We start from the raw sequence: 21,457 nt of genomic DNA on the forward strand, positions 1-21,457 counted from the left end.
TCATTGGACTCTTATTAGTACCAAACACATAGTGCTACGCTTATATTCTTCAATAAATGTTGTTCTCTCTACAATATTACGATTTTCGTGCAGTGTCCTTTGACGAGAAGGCCTCGTGTGGCTATGGACATCGACAACGGTGCTTTCGTTTAAGCTTGCATCATCCATTATCTTCTTTTTTGGCTATAAAATTCTCAATCTGATAAAAAGAAGTAGAAAATGCACCAGTTCTTGCGCCGCATACAATCAACCACGTATAATAAAGCTTTGTGTATGACCGTTATTATGGTAACCATTACTATACGTTGCCCTCCCCACTAAGTTTCGCCTTGGACGCTTACTTGCTCGAGGAAATCCCTTTGTCCCTCTCAAAAAAAATCAAATGTATCTCTAGAGCTTTATTGACTACTTTTCTATGAGAGCATTGAGATTAAGTGAGACTTATACAGTTGTATTATGTTTTACGAGTATCGAAAACAGTTGCCATATTTGAAAAATCTTAAATTTGAAAGCCAACCTGTTGGGGGGGCGTGTGTGAGAGAGAGTGTGTGTGAATGATTAGAGAAAGAGGGGAGGGGGAGGATCACACACATATAATAGAAGCTACATACATATATGCCTTTTTCTTTTTGTTCTTCTCCAAAATATCTAACAGAGTTTTTTTTTTTTATTCAAATGAGCAATGGACTCCAATTTGTCGCGTCAATACAGCCCACCAGCATCCGTCTCCCCCACTATTACCGGCCATTATTATCAACAGGCGCAAGCAGCATCCAGAAATTCAAATAATTCAAACAATTTGCCATCTTTACCAACAGCAAGCGATCTGTCAAGCATCAAAGCCGATCTGGAAAGAGTCTTGTCACATTCGGATAAACGTCAAAAGCATTTGGAAAAGGATCTCAATCACTTGCAAAAGAATGTCAACATTCGTGATTCAGGTATATATACATATATTCTTTATTGTCAAAAAGTTGATTCCAACCCTATTTCTTGTAAGGCGACGGCAGAGCTGGAACCTCTGGAAAAAGCGTCAATATGATGATGCGGATCAAACGAGAGTCAGGTATATACATATAATAGAGTTAGTGCATGGTCTGATGGATATATGTCTTTTTTTTTTTTGCATTAATCTGATAACTGTTTGAATGTATCTTGTGGTGATACAGATGATCTATCTTCAAACTCATCACAACCGAAGCCGCTGGATAGACAAACGTAGGGATTCTCATCTTTTCATACACTACGTTCAAGAGAAGTTACAGGAAGCATAAATTATGTACTTAGCGATTGGGTCATTGATAGTGCACTCGAAACATTGAGACGACGGCGACGACGCGATGAAGTTGATGACTCGGAGGAAGATCAACGTAAGCTTTTTAATATGAAAAAAAAAGAACGATCCAAAAGTTGGGAATGGAGTATCTACTCACACCTTAAATAATATGTGTACAGCCACGTCGACACGAAGTGAATCACCACTTGTCAAGATGAAAAAGCTAGATACTGGACCAACATCACACAGTGTGTCCCCACCTCCAGTATCCAAAAGTCCATCTTTTGGCAAACATCATAAACCATCCGAGGTGAGAGTGAGTGAAAGTATTTATAAAAGGATACGCGAGTTGTATTATCATTATCACTCACATGGCAAATACGGGTTCGGTATAGGGCCAAACGAAAAAGAAAAAGTCCAATAAAGCTGCTTCTCAAGGAAAACACCCCAAACCCAAATCTGCACATACAAAGACCACCAATGATGTCGACTTTGTACGCGTGAAGCCAAAAGATCAAGTGTCTGTCTTGACGTTTTGGAGTGCCATGGAACCGTATTTCCGTCCATTGACAGAAGATGATCGCAAATTTCTATTAGAGAAGGTAAACACTCCCTTTGTTATAGTGTTTTCTTTCGTGTGTATGTGTGTCTGGGGAAAAGTGTATATGTATATAAGACCCAAAGATTTTAACTTCTGAGAGTAATTGTGTGTGTGTGTGTGTGTGTGTGGTTTAGGGTGATGATGTAAAGCCTTACTTGTTACCGCCGTTGGGTCGCCACTACATCGAAACATGGGCAGAAGAAGAAAACGCACCGGTACCACAACGCGGTCGATCAAATTCACCTGCTGCGACACGACGTGAAGGGTCGAGTGGTCCACACAATAAGGATCACGGCGAGTCGTCATCATCATCCTCATCTACGGCTGCTACTGCTATGAATGGCACTGGACCAACAGCAGCAGCAGCAGGTGCTGGTGGTGAAGCGGGAGCAACAGGAATAGATGCAAAGGAACCAGACCCTATTCCTGAACGTGCACGCTACTTGAAACCGGGTGAACCATTGACGGACGACTATTTATTGACCGAGGATTTGAGCTGTGGCAGTCTAGCAGAGCGTCTACTGAGCAGTTTGGTGATTGAAGATATGGTTGACATTACGGAACTCAAGGATCTGATCACATTGGAGGATGCTGCAACGACCGATGGTGGTGATAGTGACGATGTAGACGATATGGACGTTGATTCTGTGTCTTCAAGTGAAGGTGGACGAACCGTTGTCGAGTTATCCAATGATCCGTCTGAAGATATTGTCGACTTTGAAGAACGACTCAAGCGTGAATTGCGATATGCTGGTCTCTTTAGTGATGCGGATGTATGTGGCAACATTTTTTTTTGCGCTTTATAAACGTCAATGTGTGTACATATTGCTTTAACTGGTTTTTTTACGCCGGGTTTAGATTGCATGGAATGCACGAGAGGATGATGATATCTGTGCAGAACTGCGTCGACTCGGTCGCGAACTCAAGGATCAAGTGAGTGTCAATGATTTCCGTAAGAAGCGGTTGTTGGAAGTCGTAGATAGACAGCTCCAATACGAGCAATATCGCAATGTACTGGATACATACGATGCCCAAGTTGAACAATGCTACATGAAGCGATTCGTAAGTAATCAGATCTTTCTTGGTGAACTCAATATATGCATATAACTCATTGTCGTTTGCCTCTTTTCTTTCTTTTCTTCCTCCAGAGAATCCAAAAGTCGAAAAAGCGGAAAGCAACAGCACCCAAGGCCATGTTGTCCGAAAATGCGGTCAATGCTATGGACAAGCGGCGTACCTGGATAAACGGTCTAGGACCCATATTTAAGGACAAGAATATTGTCATGCCATCCAAATCGATATACAGAGATGACTTTGACGACGATGAAAACCCTGAGATGGATGACAACAGTGATTACCACGTTACCACAAGCAGCAGCAACAATAATAACACCCCCGCAACGAATACAACATGATACACATTATCGCCAAACGCCCTCTTCCGCTCTCCCTCCATCCCTCTCTCACATCCGAAAATCATTCATTTGTACATAGTATCTCTCTCTCTTTCTCTCTTTGCCTTTTTATCCGTACTCAACTTATTTTTCTTTTCGTAAATACATATTATATATCATTTCGCAGTTAAAAAAATTACTCCATGCATTTCCATCTCTATCCACCCGCTTACTAATTAAAAGAGAGAGTGGCTTTTATGTTAAAATTCCTGCAAGTTCTTTACCGTTCGCTCCGCCTTTTTTTTTTAAAGTTCTACCTTCTTTCTCTCTCTCTCTCTCCCACCCCTACCAACAACAAAGATATCTACCCAATAATGTCGGCTGCTCATCGTTCTGCCGAAACCGCCCTTGTTCTAAATCAAAAGTTGGACGAATCCGTTGCAGCACAACTCTCGACCACCATTACCGAATGTGTACAAGCCCTTCTCGATGGTCAATATACCAAGGTTTTACGCGAACATAGTCCAATTTTTGACAGCAACAGTAACAACAGTGAGGCACAACAAGAATTACTCGCCACTGGTAACATTGAAGCATACATTGACCAACAACTCCAACGCCTCAACGACGACGACAATGACACCCAATTCATTATTTTGGCTACCGGTATTGCGTGTTTGAACGCGTTTGTACAAACCAACTGGACCGGCCCTCTCTTGGACTGGTCTGTCAGCGAACTGCTCACTGGCCAAAAAAAGGATGCACAACTCGAACAAAAGATCCATGACCACTGTCTCGAAAGCTTGTCCGCCGATAGTGAACAAGTGTATCATTTGACGCAACGACTTGGTTTGCTTGCGGCAGCACGACGTATTCTTTTGCATTTGCGCGACAAGAACAACAAAAACTCGGCTCCGCTTACTACTACAGCATCATTTTGGGCCATGCGCGCCGTGTTTATCCAACAACAGCTTTTGGATGAATTTACAGCCTCGTTGCAAAATCTATTGCTTGAACTTGCACAAGAATGCCACTTTGAAGAAAATGACGACTTGTGCATACGACTTGAGTTGGAATTGGGGTTGATCTACAGCTACTACGGCCAGGACAAGGAAGCGTTTGAAAATATAAAAAAGGCACAAGAAACATCTGGGTTCCAGTGGTCGTTATCGGGTGCTCTTGGTCGCCGCACCAAACATCAAACCTTTGATGTGAGCCAATTGGTGCTTTTGGCAGAAAGCAAGGAACAAGACAGTAAGGAGAACAAAGAAGGAAAAGAAGAAAAGTTACGACCCGAGACTGTTGAATTACAAGACGACACCTTGCTGGATCAAGTCGCATTTGCAAAGACGGACAAGAACGACCAAGAAGCAGACAAGCGTCATGGCAACTTGCGCGTGATTGACCAGTGTCTTTTGCTGGCGTTCTGCCTGAATGTGAAAAACACAAACCCAGATCACGGTTTGACGGCAACGGAAATGACGCCGTATGTCACTCGTGTGCTCGAGAATGCCAACAACTGGATGGTCCACACGATGGGTTTGTTGCACAAGACCCGGTTGGAGGCACACAAGTCGCGTACGGTCGAGCGCTCTGCACTGCAGTTGCAAGCATTGGTGGATCAGATCAAGGTGGAAGACTCGGGCGTGGACGAACGTATGGCCTATTTCTACGACTTGCTGCTGCCTAGCAAATGGGAGATGGAACGTGAACTGGCCAAGCGATTCGTGTCTCTCGGTGTCTTGCGATCCGCATTGGATATCTTTGAACGTCTGGAGATGTGGGAAGAAGTTGTCTCGTGCTACCAGATGCTGGAGCAGCCGACCAAGGCCAAGGAAGTGTTGTCGCGCCTGATGGACGAGAGCCCCAATTCGCCCAAACTGTGGTGTATTCTCGGCGACGTGGAGCAAAACCCAGACCATTGGCGCAAGGCATGGGAGGTCTCTGGCCATCGCTTCGCGCGTGCGATGCGGAGTCTTGGAGCACACCTGTATCGTCAGCAAGACTTTGACGGTTGCATTGACTGCTACCAGAAAGCACTGGCGATCAACCCCTTGTTTGAGGGATCCTGGTATGTCCTCGGCTGTGCAGGCATGCAAGCCGAGCAATGGGAGGTGTCGATGCGAGCGTTCCAACGCGTGGTGGCGCTGGACAACGAGCAAGCCGAGGCATGGAACAACCTGTCGAGCATCTACGTGCAGATGGACCGCAAGCCGGATGCGTTCTTGGCACTCAAACAAGCAACGAAGCTCAAGTTTGACAACTGGCGGATGTGGCAGAATCTCCTCATTGTTGCAGCTGATGTGGGTCAATTTGCGGATGCGATCTGGGCCATGCAGCGCATTGTGGAACTCCGCTGGGACAAGGCCAGAGACGACTGTGTGGACAGCCAAGTGTTGCAGATGCTGGTCGATAATGTCATTCTCAACTGGAAGGATGCCTTTGACCGGGACGGCGTGCGTCTGCAACGACAGGTTCAGCGGCTGCTGGAGGAAGTCATTTTGAGTCGTATCACCAACTCGCCCGAGATCTGGCGGATTTGTGCCAAGTTTTATCTTTTCCAGAAGCGGTACTCGGATGCGCTGGAAGCCAGCGTCAAGGGTTACCGGGCCGTCATGCATGATGCACGGATAGAAACGGACCAGGAGGTGTTTGAGCGCGTGGCTTCAGTCGCCATGGAGACGGTGGACATGTATGAAAGCATTGGCGATCAAGAGCAAGACAACGCGCCGGTGTGTGCCGACTGGAAGTACCAGGCACGTCTGATTCTCAAGGGATTGATGGGCAGAACTCGCGAGGCGTTTGAAGACACAGAAGCATACGAGCGATTAAAGGATCGTCTTGATGATTTCAAGCGGGCTTGAAAAGAAAAGAGCGACGATTGCTTATATACACGCATACTCACATAGCACAACACAACGCAACACAAACACAACACAACAAACATTTCATTCTTTCCCAAAAAGTTTCTTTTTTTTTTCTGTAAATAATAATGATGTTAATAACAATGATATGTAATGCTATACGATATGCGATGCGCGTTTTTCATGCTGCTGTTGTTGTATATCAAAAATTTTAAGAGGAAAAAGAATGTGAGTCGGGAGGGGTTGGGGGGGTGGTGGGTATGCAGACGGATAATAATAGAATATAAAATGCTAATAACAATAAGAGGAGAAGAGGGGCGCGAGGGGGGCGGGGGATGTCGGGGAGAACGGTGGGTATACTATGATGTGTGGTGCTGTTTAATAATGATGTGGCAATATGATGGGATATGTATGTGACGATGATAATAATAATAATAATAATAATAAGATGAGTGTGAAAAAGAAAAGAAGGGGTTAGAGAGAGTGTGTATGTTAATGGGGTCGTCGGTGTACAAGTAGTTATGGAGTAGGTGGGGCTATGTTAAAGTAAGAAAAGGACGACCCACACTTCATACTGCTTCGGTTGCTGCTGGTGTCGTGGCATTTTTCTTTGACTTTTGGAACGACATTGCCTTTTTCAATTTCTTGGTCAGATTCTTGCGTTTCATCGATAGCCGTGATGCTTCACGACGCAGGCTCTTGATTGATGGCTCCTTCTTTTGCTGCTCCTGTTGCTGGATAGATGTGGGCGTGGGTGGCATGGACGGGGTGCCACCGGATGAGTCATCGTTGACTGGCGTGGTGGCCAGCAGTTCATCTTCATCTTCTTTGGTGCTGGTAGTAGCCTTATGATGCTCCTCCTGCGGTTGCTGATGCTGCTGCGATTGCTTGTCGTCGTCATCGTAGTAAAGATGGTAATGAGTGGTGCGACGTCCTGCTGCTGCTGCTGCTGCTGCTGCTGCTGTTTCCTGTGGTGCAGCAGTGTCAGATGCAGCAACGCCGCTGTCGCCTCCGCTGTTAGCACCACTCGTAGCAGCATTAGCCGTTGTAGGAATGGCGGTGTCGGGTGATGTTGAGGCTGCAGCACCAGTATTATCTTGTGCTTTATCGCTAACAACAACATCATCAGCAGCAGCAGAAGCAGCATCTGCTTGACGATAGACAACGACAGATCCGCCATCAGTCCCGCCGATAGCACTATCATCGTCATCGTAGAGTTGTTTCTTTTTTGATTTCGTTACATTATCTTTGGGTGGCACAACAGGCGGCGGACGCGGAGGAGGTGTGGGCACCTGGTTGCTGCTGTTGTTGTTGCTACGCTTAAGGACCTGCGCTGTCAATTTTCGTGTTTCGGATGCAATACTTGCTGCAATCGACGACATGGTGCCTGAACGTTTCACACTTGATGTGCTGCTACTACTGTTTGTCGGTTGAGGAACAGGTCCTTCTACTACTTCTGGTGCTTCTGTTGCTGCTGTTGCCGCTGCTGCTGCAGTGGTAGTGGTAGTGGTGGTAGTGGTGGTTTGTTTCTTGCTGCTGGGTGATATTGACGGTGCTAAACAAACAAAATTGGGCGTTTATCAATAAGGTTTCGCCGGAGGAGAGATAGAGAATGTAGAGTAGATATTCTTACCAGAGACAGACGAAGAACGTGACACGCTTGTAGATGATGATGGAAGATGTTCTGGAACAGTCAGCAGTGTTGTTGCAACGGCTAGATCTGCTTCTTGCGGTTGCTGCTGAGGCTCATTGAGCTGTTGTGGTCCATCCTGATCAACAGGCGTTTCAACACATGTACGTTCCCACACTTGTTGCAGATAAAGAACGCTGGAGATTCGGAGCATAGTAGGTGTTACTTGTGGTGGTGTGGTGGAAGGGACTATGGGCGTGTATGTGGTGGAAGGGAAGAAAGAATAAAAAAGAACCTTAATGGCCCCAATTCGAAATGCTGATTTTATAGACGACGCACCTGAAAAGACCCGGCTGTGGCAATCATGTTTACAAATGCCGCTGCTTTGTATACATGCCACTACATACAGCCAATAATGTGCTAAAGGGGCGGAACTGTTCGGGGGAGTATGGTTAATTAGGGGGTTGTCGAAAAAGACACATTGCTATGTAGCTGCTACATGCTGCTAATAGACTTGGGAACCCACTAATAAGCAGCACTACTTGGTCCTGTAGTGTATGTATATATTATTACGTTAGCTCAGCACTTTTACTCTCATGTATGTAAACAATGATGTATACACGATCGTATCATTCTGTTTATATTTGTTTTCTTCGTATCATCTTCTTTCCTTTCGCAAGGCACGGCATACAGCGCACACAAGCAATGACACAGGAGTGATTGGTTCCCGACCTCCAGCACACACCTGATACATAGTCCTCAATACTTCATCACTCTAGTCTGCTGCTACAAACATCATTGTTTGTTGTTAAGCAAAAAGAGGACATGGTCATGTGTTTATTCAGTATTATAAATATTGCAAACAGATCATACAGTGCGGGTTCCACTGCAGGTAGTGGTTTATTCTTTTTACTTCTTTACTTCGTCAACCTGACACAACAAGACGCGAGCATCAATGAGCTGGTTCTCTTCGACGCGCATCGTGACAACACCTTCGTGACGGCTCAAGATCTTCACTTCCGTCTTCATGGACTCAATCGACAAAAGCGGATCGTTCTTCTTCACGACAGTACCGGTGGGTGCCAAGATTTTGAGAATGCGGCAAGGCATCGATGATGTATAAGGTGTCACTACAATGTTTACGTTCCTTTGTCAGCTCTTACCTACACAACTACTACTGCTACTGCTACGCCACATTCACACTCACACGCCCATCTGCCTCTTGTTCTCCCTTACCTCGGTCATCTTCACTTGTTGCAGAAGCACTCATGAGTCGATCCACCTTGCCGAGTTCGACAGGGTAGCCTTGCACAAAGTCATGCACGAAATATGTCTTTTCATTAACGTCCTGTACCTGCTCTGCAATGAAAAAGTAGCGCTGAATGCCATCTGGACACAGAAGGGGGGGATATGCAATGTGTGTTTCATAACATCACAAAAGCGAGAGACAATTGGTGAGCATTACATGTACTTTGATGGTGCCCCATGACTGGCGCAACAATAGAGAACTGGCATTCGACAGTAGGACCTATAATAGTAATATTCGAGATCACGTGCTTCACTTACCGATGCTGCAGCGCAATAACCCAGAGCAGCCCTGGATGCCTTGCGGTCCAGGCGTCTGTTGTCCAAAATGCGTATCATACAGCGTCACTGCCAATGGCAGCTCGACCTTTTGTTTATACTTTTCTGCTGCTGCCGCAGCTGCCTTCTTTTTGTCTTTCTCTTCAACCACCAGAGTAACATTGCAGCGGAACGCATGCGATTTGGTGCTCTCTCGTTGGCCAGGCTCTTGGATCGACTCATAGCTGACCTCTACCTGCTCTCCATTATTGACAATGTACTTTTTGGACGGAACCTTCCATTTGACATTACGCCAGTTGGACGGAATACTGCGCAAGTTTACGCGCTGATCCTTTTGCACGATCCATTCAAACAGCACGGTCGCAACAGCACTGCTTTGGACTTGGTCAATGGTGCGTGGCGGAAAGAGACGTTGACGTTCCAAAGGAATAAAGTTGGTGTCAAAGGTGCCTGACTGGAACCGGGGGTTGTTCATGATGCTGATCAAGAACTTTTGGTTCGTAGTCACGCCGAGAATGACAGTTCGGGCCAGGACTGCGGCCATACGACGGACTGCTTCGGCACGTGTTGGGGCATGCACAATGACCTTGGCAATCATTGAATCATAAAACACCGAGATCTCGGATCCTGGACGTACATGTTTTAAAACATTGCAAGTCAGTTGGATTGCTGCCAAGAATAATTCCTGGAGGAGTGATGTGTTTCAAGTACGAGGAAAAGGGTGCTCCATGACATTCTATTTGTTGCTGTTATTTACCATCTTCAACGCCAGTGTCATATCGTGCCCCTGGAATGTCAGTGGCCGGGCTCCACTTGCGAATGAGGCCCGTGCGCGGACTAAAGTCATTGTCTGGGTCCTCGGCACACAGTCTGCATTCAATCGCGTGGCCTTGGTATTGGATATTGTCTAGCACGCCCAGCTTATTCAGATTGGCACCCTGGGCTACCAAGATCTGCAATTCGACAAGATCAAGGCCGGAAATGGCTTCTGTCACTGGATGCTCGACTTGCAAGCGGGTATTCAGCTCCAAAAAGTAGAATTTTCTGGTTTTTTCGTCCTAAAGCATTTGGTTATCATGTAACGAAACAGCCCATCGTCGCTCGTTAGTTGATTTCTATGGGAGGGGCTGCCAATGAGCTATTATGCTTTTACCAGGATAAATTCAGCGGTGCCAGCACCTTCATAACCAAGCTTGCGGCAGAGCTCTACAGCAGCTCCAGTCATGGCCTTACGCAAGTTTTCATCTACAGCAGGCGAGGGTGATTCCTCAATGACTTTTTGGTGGCGACGTTGCACGGAGCAATCACGCTCGTTGATATGGTACACATTTCCATACTTGTCACCGAACACTTGGATCTGTTGAGGTTTATATTTTAGCACATGCACCAACAGTTGTTTCTCAATAAAAACGAGTCTGTCTGTCGTACCTCGACGTGACGGATACTTTCAAAGTATTTTTCTATAAGCAAGTTATCGGAACCAAACGATCGCAAAGCTTCGCCTTTGGCCGCCTCAATTTCTTCTCGAAGTCTGTTTTGATTTACTTAGAACACTGACACACTAACAAGCATAAATTGTACAGCCGACTTACTTGCTGGAATCATAAACAGCACGCATACCACGGCCACCGCCACCGGCAGATGCCTTTAACAAGACAGGGAATTCTGTCATAGAGCAATCCGTTAAGTAACGGTCTGTATAATCGTACGCATAGCAAACAACAGCAACAACAACATACCGATGCGAGAAGCTTCTTCCTCAAGACGTTCGACGCTTTGATCATGGCCATTATAGCCCGGGATCAAAGGAATAGTAGGTGCGTTAGCGGTAATGAACAGTTTGGCAGCAATCTTGTCACCGATGGCACGGATCGAATCTGGCGTAGGACCGATAAAGTTGATGCCGGCCTCCTTGACCTTTTGGGCAAAATCGGCATTCTCCGATAAGAAGCCGTAACCAGGATGCAAGGCATCAGCGCCAGCCCGATGGCATACTGCAATCAACTTGTCGCCGTTCAAGTACGATTCAGCAGCTACGGAGGCGCCAATGTGGTATGCTTCATCGGCCATACGAACAAAGGGTGCATTCTCGTCGCTTTCATAAGATAAGCAAAGGAAGCGAGCTTGCAGTCATTAGATAATCCCGTTCTCACAACAAGAAGAAAAAGAGTGGGCTATATGATATTATGTACCTGTCCGAGTAGACAGCAACAGTGGCGATTGCCATACGACGACAGGTACGGATAACACGACATGCAATCTCGCCACGATTAGCAATGAGGACTTTGCGAATAGGTGTAGGCGCCATGACTCTTTTGAGAAGGAATAAAAATGGTTATGAAGAGAAGAGAAAAAAGTAAAAGAGAAAAAAAAAAAGGTACAACACACAAGAGTGTGTAGCGTAAGGAAAAGAAAGTGTGGGGTTTTCCTTGCTTTAATAATATATTACGTGCGTGCGAAGGTTCTGCGTTCCCATATGCAAAATGACAAGACCAGCGCCAATGATTTCGGCCCAACTGGTTTACCCCACAATTTTGCACATGAAAATAAGATGCCACCACATTAGACTCCAAGTGTTATGCCATCGCGCTAAATGATGCTGTTGTTTTTGCGAACCACTTTTTTCTTTTTTATTGGTCTTTCCCAATAAATTTATCGCTACAGCTACTGAGCACTTGATAGTGTCCCACTCCACTTAGACCTCGTACTGTGATAATGGTATTATTAAAGAATTTGCAGTTAGTCAGACATTTGCCCCAACTTGCTTTTCTTACTCTCTCTCTCTCTCTCCTCCCTTCCTTCCTTATTATATACAATGTTTTTTTTACCTTCCGTGCAATCATTCCCTCTGGAGGCTTGGTCTCCACCGGCTTTGCTCCCACTTCAGACCAGTTGGTCGATAAGCATGTGCCATTACTTTCCACGAAACTCTTCATCATCGCACGCTTGGTATCCTCATCCGCACCACTGTAAATTTGCTGGAAAAGCGTATTCAAAGCTGCATCACCCTCTGGCTTGTCTGCGTCCTTATCAATGTCGCGTGCAAGCTTATCCCAATCCTTTGGCTTACGCGAACTTGATGGATTGCCTGGTGCCACTTGAAAAGAAAAACCATTCGCATAGGTATCTCAGTATAAACCCAATTATCTCCACAGTCCCAAAGACTTACTGGTGGTAGCAAGATCATCATCGCCTTCTAATACACTCCACTTGATACCCTCGAACTTCTTCTTCAGCTTAATTTCGATCTTGGTCGAAAGAACCTTGAATGACGACTCCTTTGGCAAGATTTCGTGGGCCAATGGATCGAGTTCCAATGAGAATTCGGATCCAGCCGGCATCTTGATGGTTAATGAAAGCTATGTATATCATATACATGGGAAATTGTGGTCAGTGGTCAGAGAACTTTCGTTTTGCTGCTTTAACGTTAAACAGAAAAGTGAAACCAAAACTTACTGATTTATCAAAAAAGTCTAATGACACGGTTTCCTTCTTGACGTTTTTGATAAACACTTCAATTGTGACAAAGGTATCGTTTTGGAACCATTCGTGTCTGTTATGTGGAATTGATGAGCCATACATGCATTTACACCAATAAAGTTTAGGCCATCCATCTCTTACCTAGCACGGACACCTTGTGGAGTGGCAGCAACTAGTGCTTGTGCTACAGGTGCGGGAGCGGGTTCCTGCGCAGCAACAGCAGGGACTACAGGAACTGGAGGAGGTGGCGGTAACACATCCTCAACCTTGCGGAGCCACGTCGTCAACGTACGTTCGTTTGGATTCAAAGACTTTGCCGTCTCAAAGTGTTGTTGGGCTTCCTTATATTGCTTCAATCCGAACAGTACAATGCTAAAGTCGGCAATCAAACAATAAGCAGTCAGTGAGCTATTCTTTGGTTCTTTCGTAAAAGAGATAAGCATTACCCTTTTTGCAAGTTGGCGCGCGCGAGAAGAGTTCGCGTTCCCTTGGGTCCATTCAAGATCTCCACCGCCTTGCTGGCATCTGTCAAAGCATTGTCAAGCTTGTTCAACTTTTGGTGGACAGTGCACCTTAAAAATCAACAACGAATTTTGCCAAAAAAAAAAATCAGTTTTCCTTCATTCTTTCACTGATTCTGTCAAATGAAAAGCTTACCGACGGAGTAGAGCTTCAGCATTATCGGGTTCGTTGTCAATAACTTGAGTGTACAATGACAAGGCTTCGTCATAGTCGTCGTCAAAGAAAGCATCGTTGGCTCTCACCAAGAGTTCATTGGCATTCATTATTTTTTTGTTTTGTATTTTGTGTGTGTGTGTGTGTGTGGAATAGAAAAGAAAGAAAGAAGAAGGAAGAATGGAGGAGGAGACGGTTTAAAAATATATGAGAAAGAGCTGGTTTTCCTTCAGGTTCCAAAGAAATCTTATGCGAGCCCGTGACCGCCCGTCCAGTAACAGAAGCGGCAGCGCCGCCATTCTGGCATCACAAAAGAGGAGCTGCGCCTCATCTGTCTTTTCCAATATATCGAGTACACATTTTCATTGTTTAACAAATACAACAACATATTCTTTATGTTTAACACGAAAAGACATAATAAAATTCCATGAACTATAGTACAATACTAATGATACAACGAATGACAAGTGTTGTCATAAGAGGGGGGCTTATATGTACAGTACACGCACTTTTAGCATGTAGTAAGCATTAGCAGCCACTTATTAGGAGCTACTGCGATTGCGATAAACAGGAGCAGGCGGCAAGTGCTCAATGCTTTGTCGATAAGTGGGCGGATGCTCAGCGTTTTGATATGCAGGTGGTTGCGGCATTTCGCCTTCCCAGCAGTGCTGCCTGGATGTAATCACCACAGGAACTTCGAGCGAGCAAACATACACGTTCTGGCTGGATTCATTATTTTGGTTATGACTGTGTCGTTTACTACTAAGTGTCATCAAGGCGTCCTTGACATATTCTTCGGTATTGCTCGCTTGCTGTCGTCCGAGTGAGAATATCGATGATAGCGAAGATGATGATGAGGATCTGCTGAGCGGTGGTGTGTTTCCTCGACTGCTTGTGCTCTCTTGTTGTTGTTGTTGTTGCTGCTGCTGTGGCTGTTCTTGCTGAACTTGCTCGGTGCTATTATTGTTATTAGTCGCCTTTATTGATGGAAGTAATGATGATGAGTCCTTCTGCTGCTGCTGCTGCTGCTGCTGCTGATACGGATATTCAACTTTGACACTTGTACCGTCGTTGCTATTACTACTACTTCTCACAGTCATCTTGATATTCACAATCAATGCGTGCGACACTTTGATTAGCCGGGTTTTGATATCTGGATGCACACGTGGGCACAATCGAAACTCGGCGTTGTACTGGTGTTTGGCATATGGATTATAATTGGCATCGTCTTGTTCGGATGGATAAAACGTACTCCAGCCTAATGGAAACAATTCGTCTGTCTGTGACACGGACTGGCAGGTCAATGACTGCTGGCCGGTGGTTTGGTAGATGATCCGTTCTCGCAATGCGCATGTAATGGCTCGGATCGTATTGCTGTTGTCGGGATGCTTTTCATCTTGTTGGATCATTTGAACAGTCAGATTGAGCGGCACCAGTCCACCTTCGCGATAAACCACGGATGGTGCACTCGCACTGTAATGGATTTTCTCTGGGTAGTCTCGACCGACGATAGTTTCGGTCAAATCCAATGGTATTGCGTCGTATACGAGGCTTCGTCGAATAGGAATTTCGCGGTACACAAACAGGTTGTTGGCAAACACAGAGCGATGTATGGATGCACGTAGTCGATACCGGATTAACCCTCTCTTTCCGTTGAAGGATGCTGGCAGCTGCGGTGGTAATTCAAACTCGAATGCGTATGTGTGCTTTCCCGGAGGCAACACTCTGGGTTCGTCTGTAGTTGTCAGAAGACGTGACTTTTTCGTTACCAGGTTACGACACTCGACACCTTCTGGTGCAGCAACAAGGACACTGCCGCTGGATGTGTTGATGGTCACTTTACAACGACCTTCAAACCGAACAGTCATTTTGCGTACTTTGACCGGTTTATACACAGTCACCACTAGTGTGCCTTTAAGAAAGGTCGGATCGGCCACGCCGTTGTCGAGCCCTCGTAAAATTCCTGTGAACGCAGGATCTATATTGATCTGCATGCTCACATGGCCCTTTTGACTGTGAAGACCGGGCATTTCGTTTGCTATTGTAGTGAGGAGAAAGAAAAAAGACGCCGAATACTAGGGTTGATTTGACAAGAAAGGAAAGAGGATAGGCAGATGTGAAAAAAAAAAGTGTGCTACTCGGGCAGAAGCTCGTCGAAACCTTTTTGTTTGACGCAAGTCACCTTATTCGGTGCTGGCGGTGAATCCTGCTGCCTGCTGCATATTTCGAAAAATATTTTTAAACCCCGAGGACACTCGATGTGCAGATCAGCAGCATTGTTTTGACAGGACAGGACAACATGAAACCAGTGGTGTACAATCTTCCGTGATCGTCCGAAACAAGCCATATGTGACATGCATAACAAATCTAACAGCACGCACTGACGGAGCCTTTTCCACGTCTTTTCATACATTAAACCAGCTAATATAGCCATTGAATCTTGAAACGTAGTACGATGGTTCAAAGAGTATAGAAACATTCTTATTTTATCGATCGCATATCTCGCTCAAACGAGCTTCATTTTTGATGCCATGAAGATTAGATTTACCCACCTCGGTGAATTTCGGGTAATCTTGCACTTTTGCGACTGTTAACGAAATAGTAACACATTATGCGTTGCACCGAATGTTCGCACCAGATGAGGAGGTGAAGAAAAAGCCATCATGTGCAGCTCTAGGTCTTATACGGATATTATATGATTTATTACCCCAACTCTTAATAACGACAAGTGAACATAAGACGGTGGCATATACACATCCAGGGTAAAAATGGGCAATATTTTATCTATTTTTTATCTCGCGGATACAGTGGTTACATATTTAGACATTTACTCCATTCAGATGACTGACGGCTGCTGAAGTTCCTGCTTTTCTACCCAGAATCGATCCTAACATAAGGCCACTAATACAAAAGGTTTAGGACTCTAACTCTACTCGAAGCAAGGGTTTCTAAATCAAAGCACATACCTTCCACTGGGATAGTTATCATAGAATACTCCACCTACAATCTCTCCAGCTGCATATAAGTTCCCGATTGATTTAGAAGACCCATCCAGAACTGCAGCAGTTTTTGGGTCGACGGCCAATCCCCCAAATGTAAAAGTGATACCTAACACAATAATAAAGCAATCTTGTTGAGCTATCTCTATCTTATGGAGAAATGGCGAGTTGTACCTGTCGTTATTTTTACAGCGACAAAAGGTGCTTGATCGATAGGCAGTGCCCAGTTTGATTTGGGGATTTGAAGTCGCATCTTTGAACACTGAGTGGATAACCCATCTTTGGTGGTTGGATCCCACTTGAGATCCGGATGCTGCTGTCGATGCGCAGACACAGCATCGTTATACTCCTGAACGGTATCAACTAATGCTTGTTTATTGGCAAGTGCCGCCCTCCATGATGACCCTCTTTTCCAAGGGAGCAGCCAACTTGTCTGCCAACTCCTCAATTGAATCAGCCACAATCTTTTCGACCACGCTGTCACCGTATTCTTCCTCGCGCAACCAAGACAGAGTTTTGGCATCCCAGATCTGGAAAGCCACACTTCCCGGCTGGTTCATGACTTCCTTGCCAAAGCATGCGTACGTGTAGTTGCGATAATCCTTCCCTTCGTCTACGAATCGCTTTCCGTCTCGATTGACCATGATCCCGAGTGGATAGCCATTCTTGGTGAACTGGTTCGTGAGCACCTTATCGCCGCAGTGAGGATCCGTACTCACGTCCCTACAGGTAGCGTGGCATGAGCTATATCCGCCAGCCATTTCGCATGACAATCGTGTTGTGCAATCAGCAGTCCGTCGCCGGTATTGTACGGTGTGCCACGCACATGAGCCATATCCCAAGTTTTCCCCAAGTATTGTGCGCGCATGGCTGGGTTTGCTTCGAATCCGCCACATGCCAAAACGACTGATCCCGCAGAAATGATCTGTTTGGTGCCGTCGTGTAACAAGACCTCTAGACCTCGGACAGTGTTCGACTGGTCGTGTGTAAGTAGTCGAATAAGACTTGTACCATATTGCACAGTGACGCCATGGTTGTTCGCAGACTCAATGTACTGCCGAACCATGCCCTTGCCGCCATCTACGATAGCAAGCACCTGCCCGGCATAGAACTTGTATCTGCCATCCACTTTGTAGGCTTGTCGGTTGAAGGATAATCTGAACTTGACGCCTATCATATCGAGCCAGTCAATTGTTTCGCGGCTTTCGTTCACAAGCACATCGGCCAGAGCGGGATCTGCTCGACCGCCAGTAACTCGCATCAAATTGGTCATATAATCTTCAGGCTTGTATGGGACCATATCAATGCACTTTACAGTTTCGGGATCCACGTCATGTAATATTGGCAAGAGATCATCAAGTCCGTATATAAGTGACATACCTGGGGCGAAATAAGTGTTACCACCGGGGAACGTTGTTTCTGCAGACTTTTCAATAATAAGCACACGGTTGACACCGGCTTGTTTTGCAGCGATTGCAGCACTGTAACCGGCATTACCGCCACCCACTACAACAACATCCCAAAGATCGTGTGTCCTTCTTTTTATATATGATTGTCGATTGTTTTCTAAGACTAGGAAAACGTTTTTTAAAAGGTTGAAAAGTGAGAGAGAGAGAGAGAGAGAAAGGGGGGGCGTAAGATCACTTTTGAGGACCTCTTGAGAAAAATCTATACGATAAATTGGCTTCTTTGCTCCAATCAAGGAGTGTTTTTATAATAAAAAGAGCTCATCCAGACTTTGGACAGCACTATTAGTAGAGTAAGATAGGGCGTTTATGCATGTAACTAAGCATGAAAGGGGAGGGTGGTAGCTATCTACGCTCTCGCAACTTTTTGTCTGTCGATCGGGTATATACAGTGATGCAATTTTAGAGAGCTATTACGCGACCACGACTATGATATAAAGTTCATTTTAGAATTCTAATGCATACATACGCCACTGAAAAAAGCTTCGAAAGAGAATTCAATAAATAGGGGTACATCGTTCTGTACTTCACATGTATGCAGTTATTTACAGTGTGTTAGTCCTCGTCCTCTAGGTATGCAAATCATAACCCCCCATTTACGTGTTATGTACTGGTAGATCATAGTATTTTTTATAGCAAAATCTGGCAAGGGATACTGTCTGATATAAATACTAATGCTTCCTGCTATACAGTATGTGTTATAATTCTCTAGGGTTCATTTCACAGCTCACACATGCATTGAAACACGTCGAAGACCCTTGAAAAAGATCCACATACAGTACTGCTACATGGATTGAATCGCATCAATTTCGTGATGAACTTGCTGTCACATCCGATTGAATGAAAGTTATATGATACTCAACAATGATCTTTGTAAACACTATTTTAGGACTCCTTTATTACATCCACTACTGCTCATATAAATTCAGTCATCGTCTCCCTTTCTAATATAGGGAAACACACTTGGTTGTTCTGACCCCTTGTTGCTACTGGAACTGATAAGCTCTCTCCGCCCTTATCCTGTCTTCCTGCCAAAAGATCTGTCGTCAGTTAAGAGGCCGCTTTAGAGTGGCTATCATATTAACATCAGTAGCAAAGCAATGTCGCTTCACTTTCGGATATAGATGATATAGGAGCTGTAGGGAGCAGACAAGTAAAAAATTTGCACGACAGTCAAACCAACGAGTATTCTTTCATGTGATTACTGCTGTTGGACAAAGCGCCAAAAAAGTTACTAGATAGTAGGACAACAAAAGAAATACACATGCAAAATATTTATTTACAAATTAACGCTGCTTTTTCATCTGATTACAAAATGGCTATAGCTTATGCACATTGCCGAGATCCGTACATGCTTCTTGAACGCGAGCAATCATTGTCTTTTCGGCCTCCTATATATACACATAACATACCGTTAATAAGTGTCTTTATGAAATTAAACGAACGCACTTACTCTGATAAATTTTCTCGGGTCGTAGTATTTCTTGTTGGGCGCGTCAGATCCAGAAGGATTGCCAACTTGTGATTGGAGATAATCCCTGTTAGCCTCGTAGAACTGGTGGATACCATACCAGTATGCCCACTGCGTATCAGTATCAACATTCATTTTGACGACACCATTGCGGACAGCTTCGTGGATTTCTTCCTTGGTTGATCCAGAGCCACCGTGGAAAACGAAAAAGACGGGATGCTCTTTCTCGGTGCCGAGCTGCTTCTTCACATAGACCTGGTGCTTAGCCAACAATTCGGGATGCAGCTTGACATTACCGGGGGCATAAGATCCGTGGACGTTGCCAAACGCAGCAGCGATAGAAAAGTATTTGGAGACGGCGGAAAATGCCTTGTAGATATCCCAAATATCTTCAGGCTGCGAGAAAAGCGAGCTGTTTTCCACATCTTCGTTGTTGACACCGTCTTCTTCACCACCCGTGATGCCAATCTCCATTTCAAGCCATTGTTTCATGGGTGCCATGCGCTTCAAATAGTCGACACAGATACGAATATTGTCTTCCTTGGTTTCCTTGGACAGATCCAACATGTGCGACGAGAAGAGAGGCTCGCCGTGCGCCTTGAAGTATTCTTCATCGGCACGGAGCATGCCATCGTACCATGGCAGCAAGTTCTTGGCACAGTGATCAGTATGAAGAATGACTGGGATGCCATATGCCTTGGCGACAGAGCGAACATACTAGAGAAAGATTGAGGGTTGTAAATTTGAAAGAAAAGGGCGATCGTGATGAATTAATAAAATAATCAAGAGCTTACATGGGCACCAGCGATGGCACCAAGCACAGAAGCTTGCTGATTGCTGTTATCTAGGCCTTTGCCAGCGAAGAAGTCGGCGCCACCGTTCGAGAATTGGATGATGATGGGCGAACGTATATCGCGTGCTGCTTCCAGAACAGCGTTCACAGTACTAGATCAGCGTGGAATCCCATATATGTTATTACATCTGCTGTAAACGGTCGGCACTTTTGTGTGTGTGTGTGAAGATGCCCAAACTTACCTGGTAGATGTAACGTTGATGGAAGGAATAGCAAACTTGTGCTCTTCAGCATACTGAAAGACGCGATACACATTGTCGCCAGTGATAACGCCAGGTGGTACAATGTCAAGAAGACCCATAATTGTTGTTTTTGTGATATTTGAAAGAAAAACAAAGATTCCAGAAAATAACAAAAGTAAGAAAGGGTTTCTCATATATCACTTTTACTGGGGTATCTCTTCTGAATTCTTCCCTCAGTCTCACAAAGAGATATGACATACCCATGATTTCACAACCCACCTCACTTGCACTCCGACCGACTCTTTCGCCCTGGCAAAAAGAAGCGAGAAGCGTTCACTAAGTGATGTCGACAGTTCACAACCCGAAGAACCTGCTATAGCTGTCAACGTAATAATTATCTGACGGAAAAAGTTTCTGATTCGTTTCACGCTACTTTCGTCACAACGATGGAATCTGCTGCTACCACACCAACATCATCACAGCCAACTAAAGCTTATGATAGTATGATCACATATAATTCAAAATGAGAGAAAGTGAGATATTCTGCACTGCTACAAAGAGAGCAATAAGGCCATCAAGTGAAATAAACTATGTACCACTTCCCTGCCTTAATCGATCACGCCTCAAATATAGGATTCACGCGCAAATTGTAGTTGCTTGCTGGATATGAATTGATACCGTTCTGCATACTAGATACTACTGTAAACTATTACCTCTGGCTCTGTATATACACTATTATTTAACATTTGTACTTAAAGTATAATAGCGATTGATAACGGTGTATTTGGGTGAGAGTCAGTGGTAAAAGTCGGGTAATACTGGTGAAAACGCAGAGGAAATAAGGGTAATTTAAGGAAATGCTGGTCAACGACAGGTTAAAAAAGAGATAATAAAGGGGTAACCTTGGTGGATATTAAAGGGTAGAGTGAGTGGATTATTCCAGTTTACCCCATTCCTTCCGGTTAACATTTTAACCCGTTTT

The 21,457-nt window shown here is 44.9% G+C and overlaps 8 protein-coding genes across 8 annotated transcripts; 2 read left to right on the top strand and 6 right to left on the bottom strand.

Annotated features, from left to right (window-relative positions):
• Nucleotides 1-436: 436 nt before the first annotated feature.
• On the top strand, nt 437-3,478 carry BDB00DRAFT_803318 (histone acetyltransferases subunit 3-domain-containing protein). The gene is made up of 9 exons (XM_053122005.1): nt 437-941; nt 1,001-1,066; nt 1,170-1,218; nt 1,306-1,370; nt 1,456-1,586; nt 1,672-1,878; nt 2,012-2,650; nt 2,736-2,939; nt 3,026-3,478. The coding sequence occupies exons 1-9, from the start codon at nt 683-685 to the stop codon at nt 3,290-3,292; spliced, it is 1,887 nt and encodes a 628-aa protein (XP_052983864.1). The 5' UTR covers nt 437-682; the 3' UTR covers nt 3,293-3,478.
• On the top strand, nt 3,479-6,291 carry BDB00DRAFT_803330 (uncharacterized protein). The gene has a single exon (XM_053122006.1). The coding sequence runs from the start codon at nt 3,529-3,531 to the stop codon at nt 6,133-6,135; it is 2,607 nt and encodes an 868-aa protein (XP_052983865.1). The 5' UTR covers nt 3,479-3,528; the 3' UTR covers nt 6,136-6,291.
• Nucleotides 6,292-6,560: 269 nt separating this feature from the next.
• Nucleotides 6,561-8,071, bottom strand: BDB00DRAFT_925712 (uncharacterized protein). The gene is made up of 2 exons (XM_053128815.1): nt 7,769-8,071; nt 6,561-7,690 (listed from the first exon to the last, which is right to left on the bottom strand). The coding sequence occupies exons 1-2, from the start codon at nt 7,977-7,979 to the stop codon at nt 6,705-6,707; spliced, it is 1,197 nt and encodes a 398-aa protein (XP_052983866.1). The 5' UTR covers nt 7,980-8,071; the 3' UTR covers nt 6,561-6,704.
• A 603-nt stretch (nt 8,072-8,674) lies between these two features.
• BDB00DRAFT_756255 (carbamoyl-phosphate synthase L chain, ATP binding domain-containing protein) lies at nt 8,675-11,419 on the bottom strand (the record flags this gene model as incomplete). The annotated part of the gene is made up of 9 exons (XM_053118892.1): nt 8,675-8,895; nt 9,002-9,154; nt 9,332-9,449; nt 9,501-9,976; nt 10,107-10,407; nt 10,503-10,706; nt 10,778-10,880; nt 10,942-11,014; nt 11,089-11,419. The coding sequence occupies 9 exons, from the start codon at nt 11,417-11,419 to the stop codon at nt 8,675-8,677; spliced, it is 1,980 nt and encodes a 659-aa protein (XP_052983867.1).
• Nucleotides 11,420-12,044: 625 nt separating this feature from the next.
• BDB00DRAFT_784537 (uncharacterized protein) lies at nt 12,045-13,614 on the bottom strand (the record flags this gene model as incomplete). The annotated part of the gene is made up of 7 exons (XM_053120469.1): nt 12,045-12,056; nt 12,178-12,446; nt 12,519-12,708; nt 12,806-12,902; nt 12,971-13,201; nt 13,276-13,401; nt 13,487-13,614. 7 exons carry the CDS (start codon nt 13,612-13,614, stop codon nt 12,045-12,047), a joined length of 1,053 nt encoding a protein of 350 aa, XP_052983868.1.
• Nucleotides 13,615-13,936: 322 nt separating this feature from the next.
• On the bottom strand, nt 13,937-15,606 carry BDB00DRAFT_918788 (uncharacterized protein). The gene has a single exon (XM_053128731.1). The coding sequence runs from the start codon at nt 15,532-15,534 to the stop codon at nt 14,047-14,049; it is 1,488 nt and encodes a 495-aa protein (XP_052983869.1). The 5' UTR covers nt 15,535-15,606; the 3' UTR covers nt 13,937-14,046.
• Nucleotides 15,607-16,323: 717 nt separating this feature from the next.
• On the bottom strand, nt 16,324-18,591 carry BDB00DRAFT_918798 (fumarate reductase flavoprotein subunit; the record flags this gene model as incomplete). Its single annotated transcript, XM_053128732.1, has 6 exons — nt 16,324-16,405; nt 16,471-16,612; nt 16,678-16,895; nt 16,933-17,247; nt 17,316-18,009; nt 18,570-18,591. 6 exons carry the CDS (start codon nt 18,589-18,591, stop codon nt 16,324-16,326), a joined length of 1,473 nt encoding a protein of 490 aa, XP_052983870.1.
• Nucleotides 18,592-19,237: 646 nt separating this feature from the next.
• Nucleotides 19,238-20,594, bottom strand: BDB00DRAFT_918800 (fructose-bisphosphate aldolase, class II; the record flags this gene model as incomplete). Its single annotated transcript, XM_053128733.1, has 4 exons — nt 19,238-19,360; nt 19,423-20,157; nt 20,235-20,385; nt 20,476-20,594. The coding sequence occupies 4 exons, from the start codon at nt 20,592-20,594 to the stop codon at nt 19,289-19,291; spliced, it is 1,077 nt and encodes a 358-aa protein (XP_052983871.1). The 3' UTR covers nt 19,238-19,288.
• Between the last annotated feature and the right edge of the window lie 863 nt (nt 20,595-21,457).

The sequence above is a fragment of the Zychaea mexicana genome (genome assembly GCF_025766255.1).
Source record: "Zychaea mexicana strain RSA 1403 chromosome Unknown BDB00scaffold_8, whole genome shotgun sequence".
Lineage (NCBI taxonomy): Eukaryota > Fungi > Mucoromycota > Mucoromycetes > Mucorales > Lichtheimiaceae > Zychaea > Zychaea mexicana.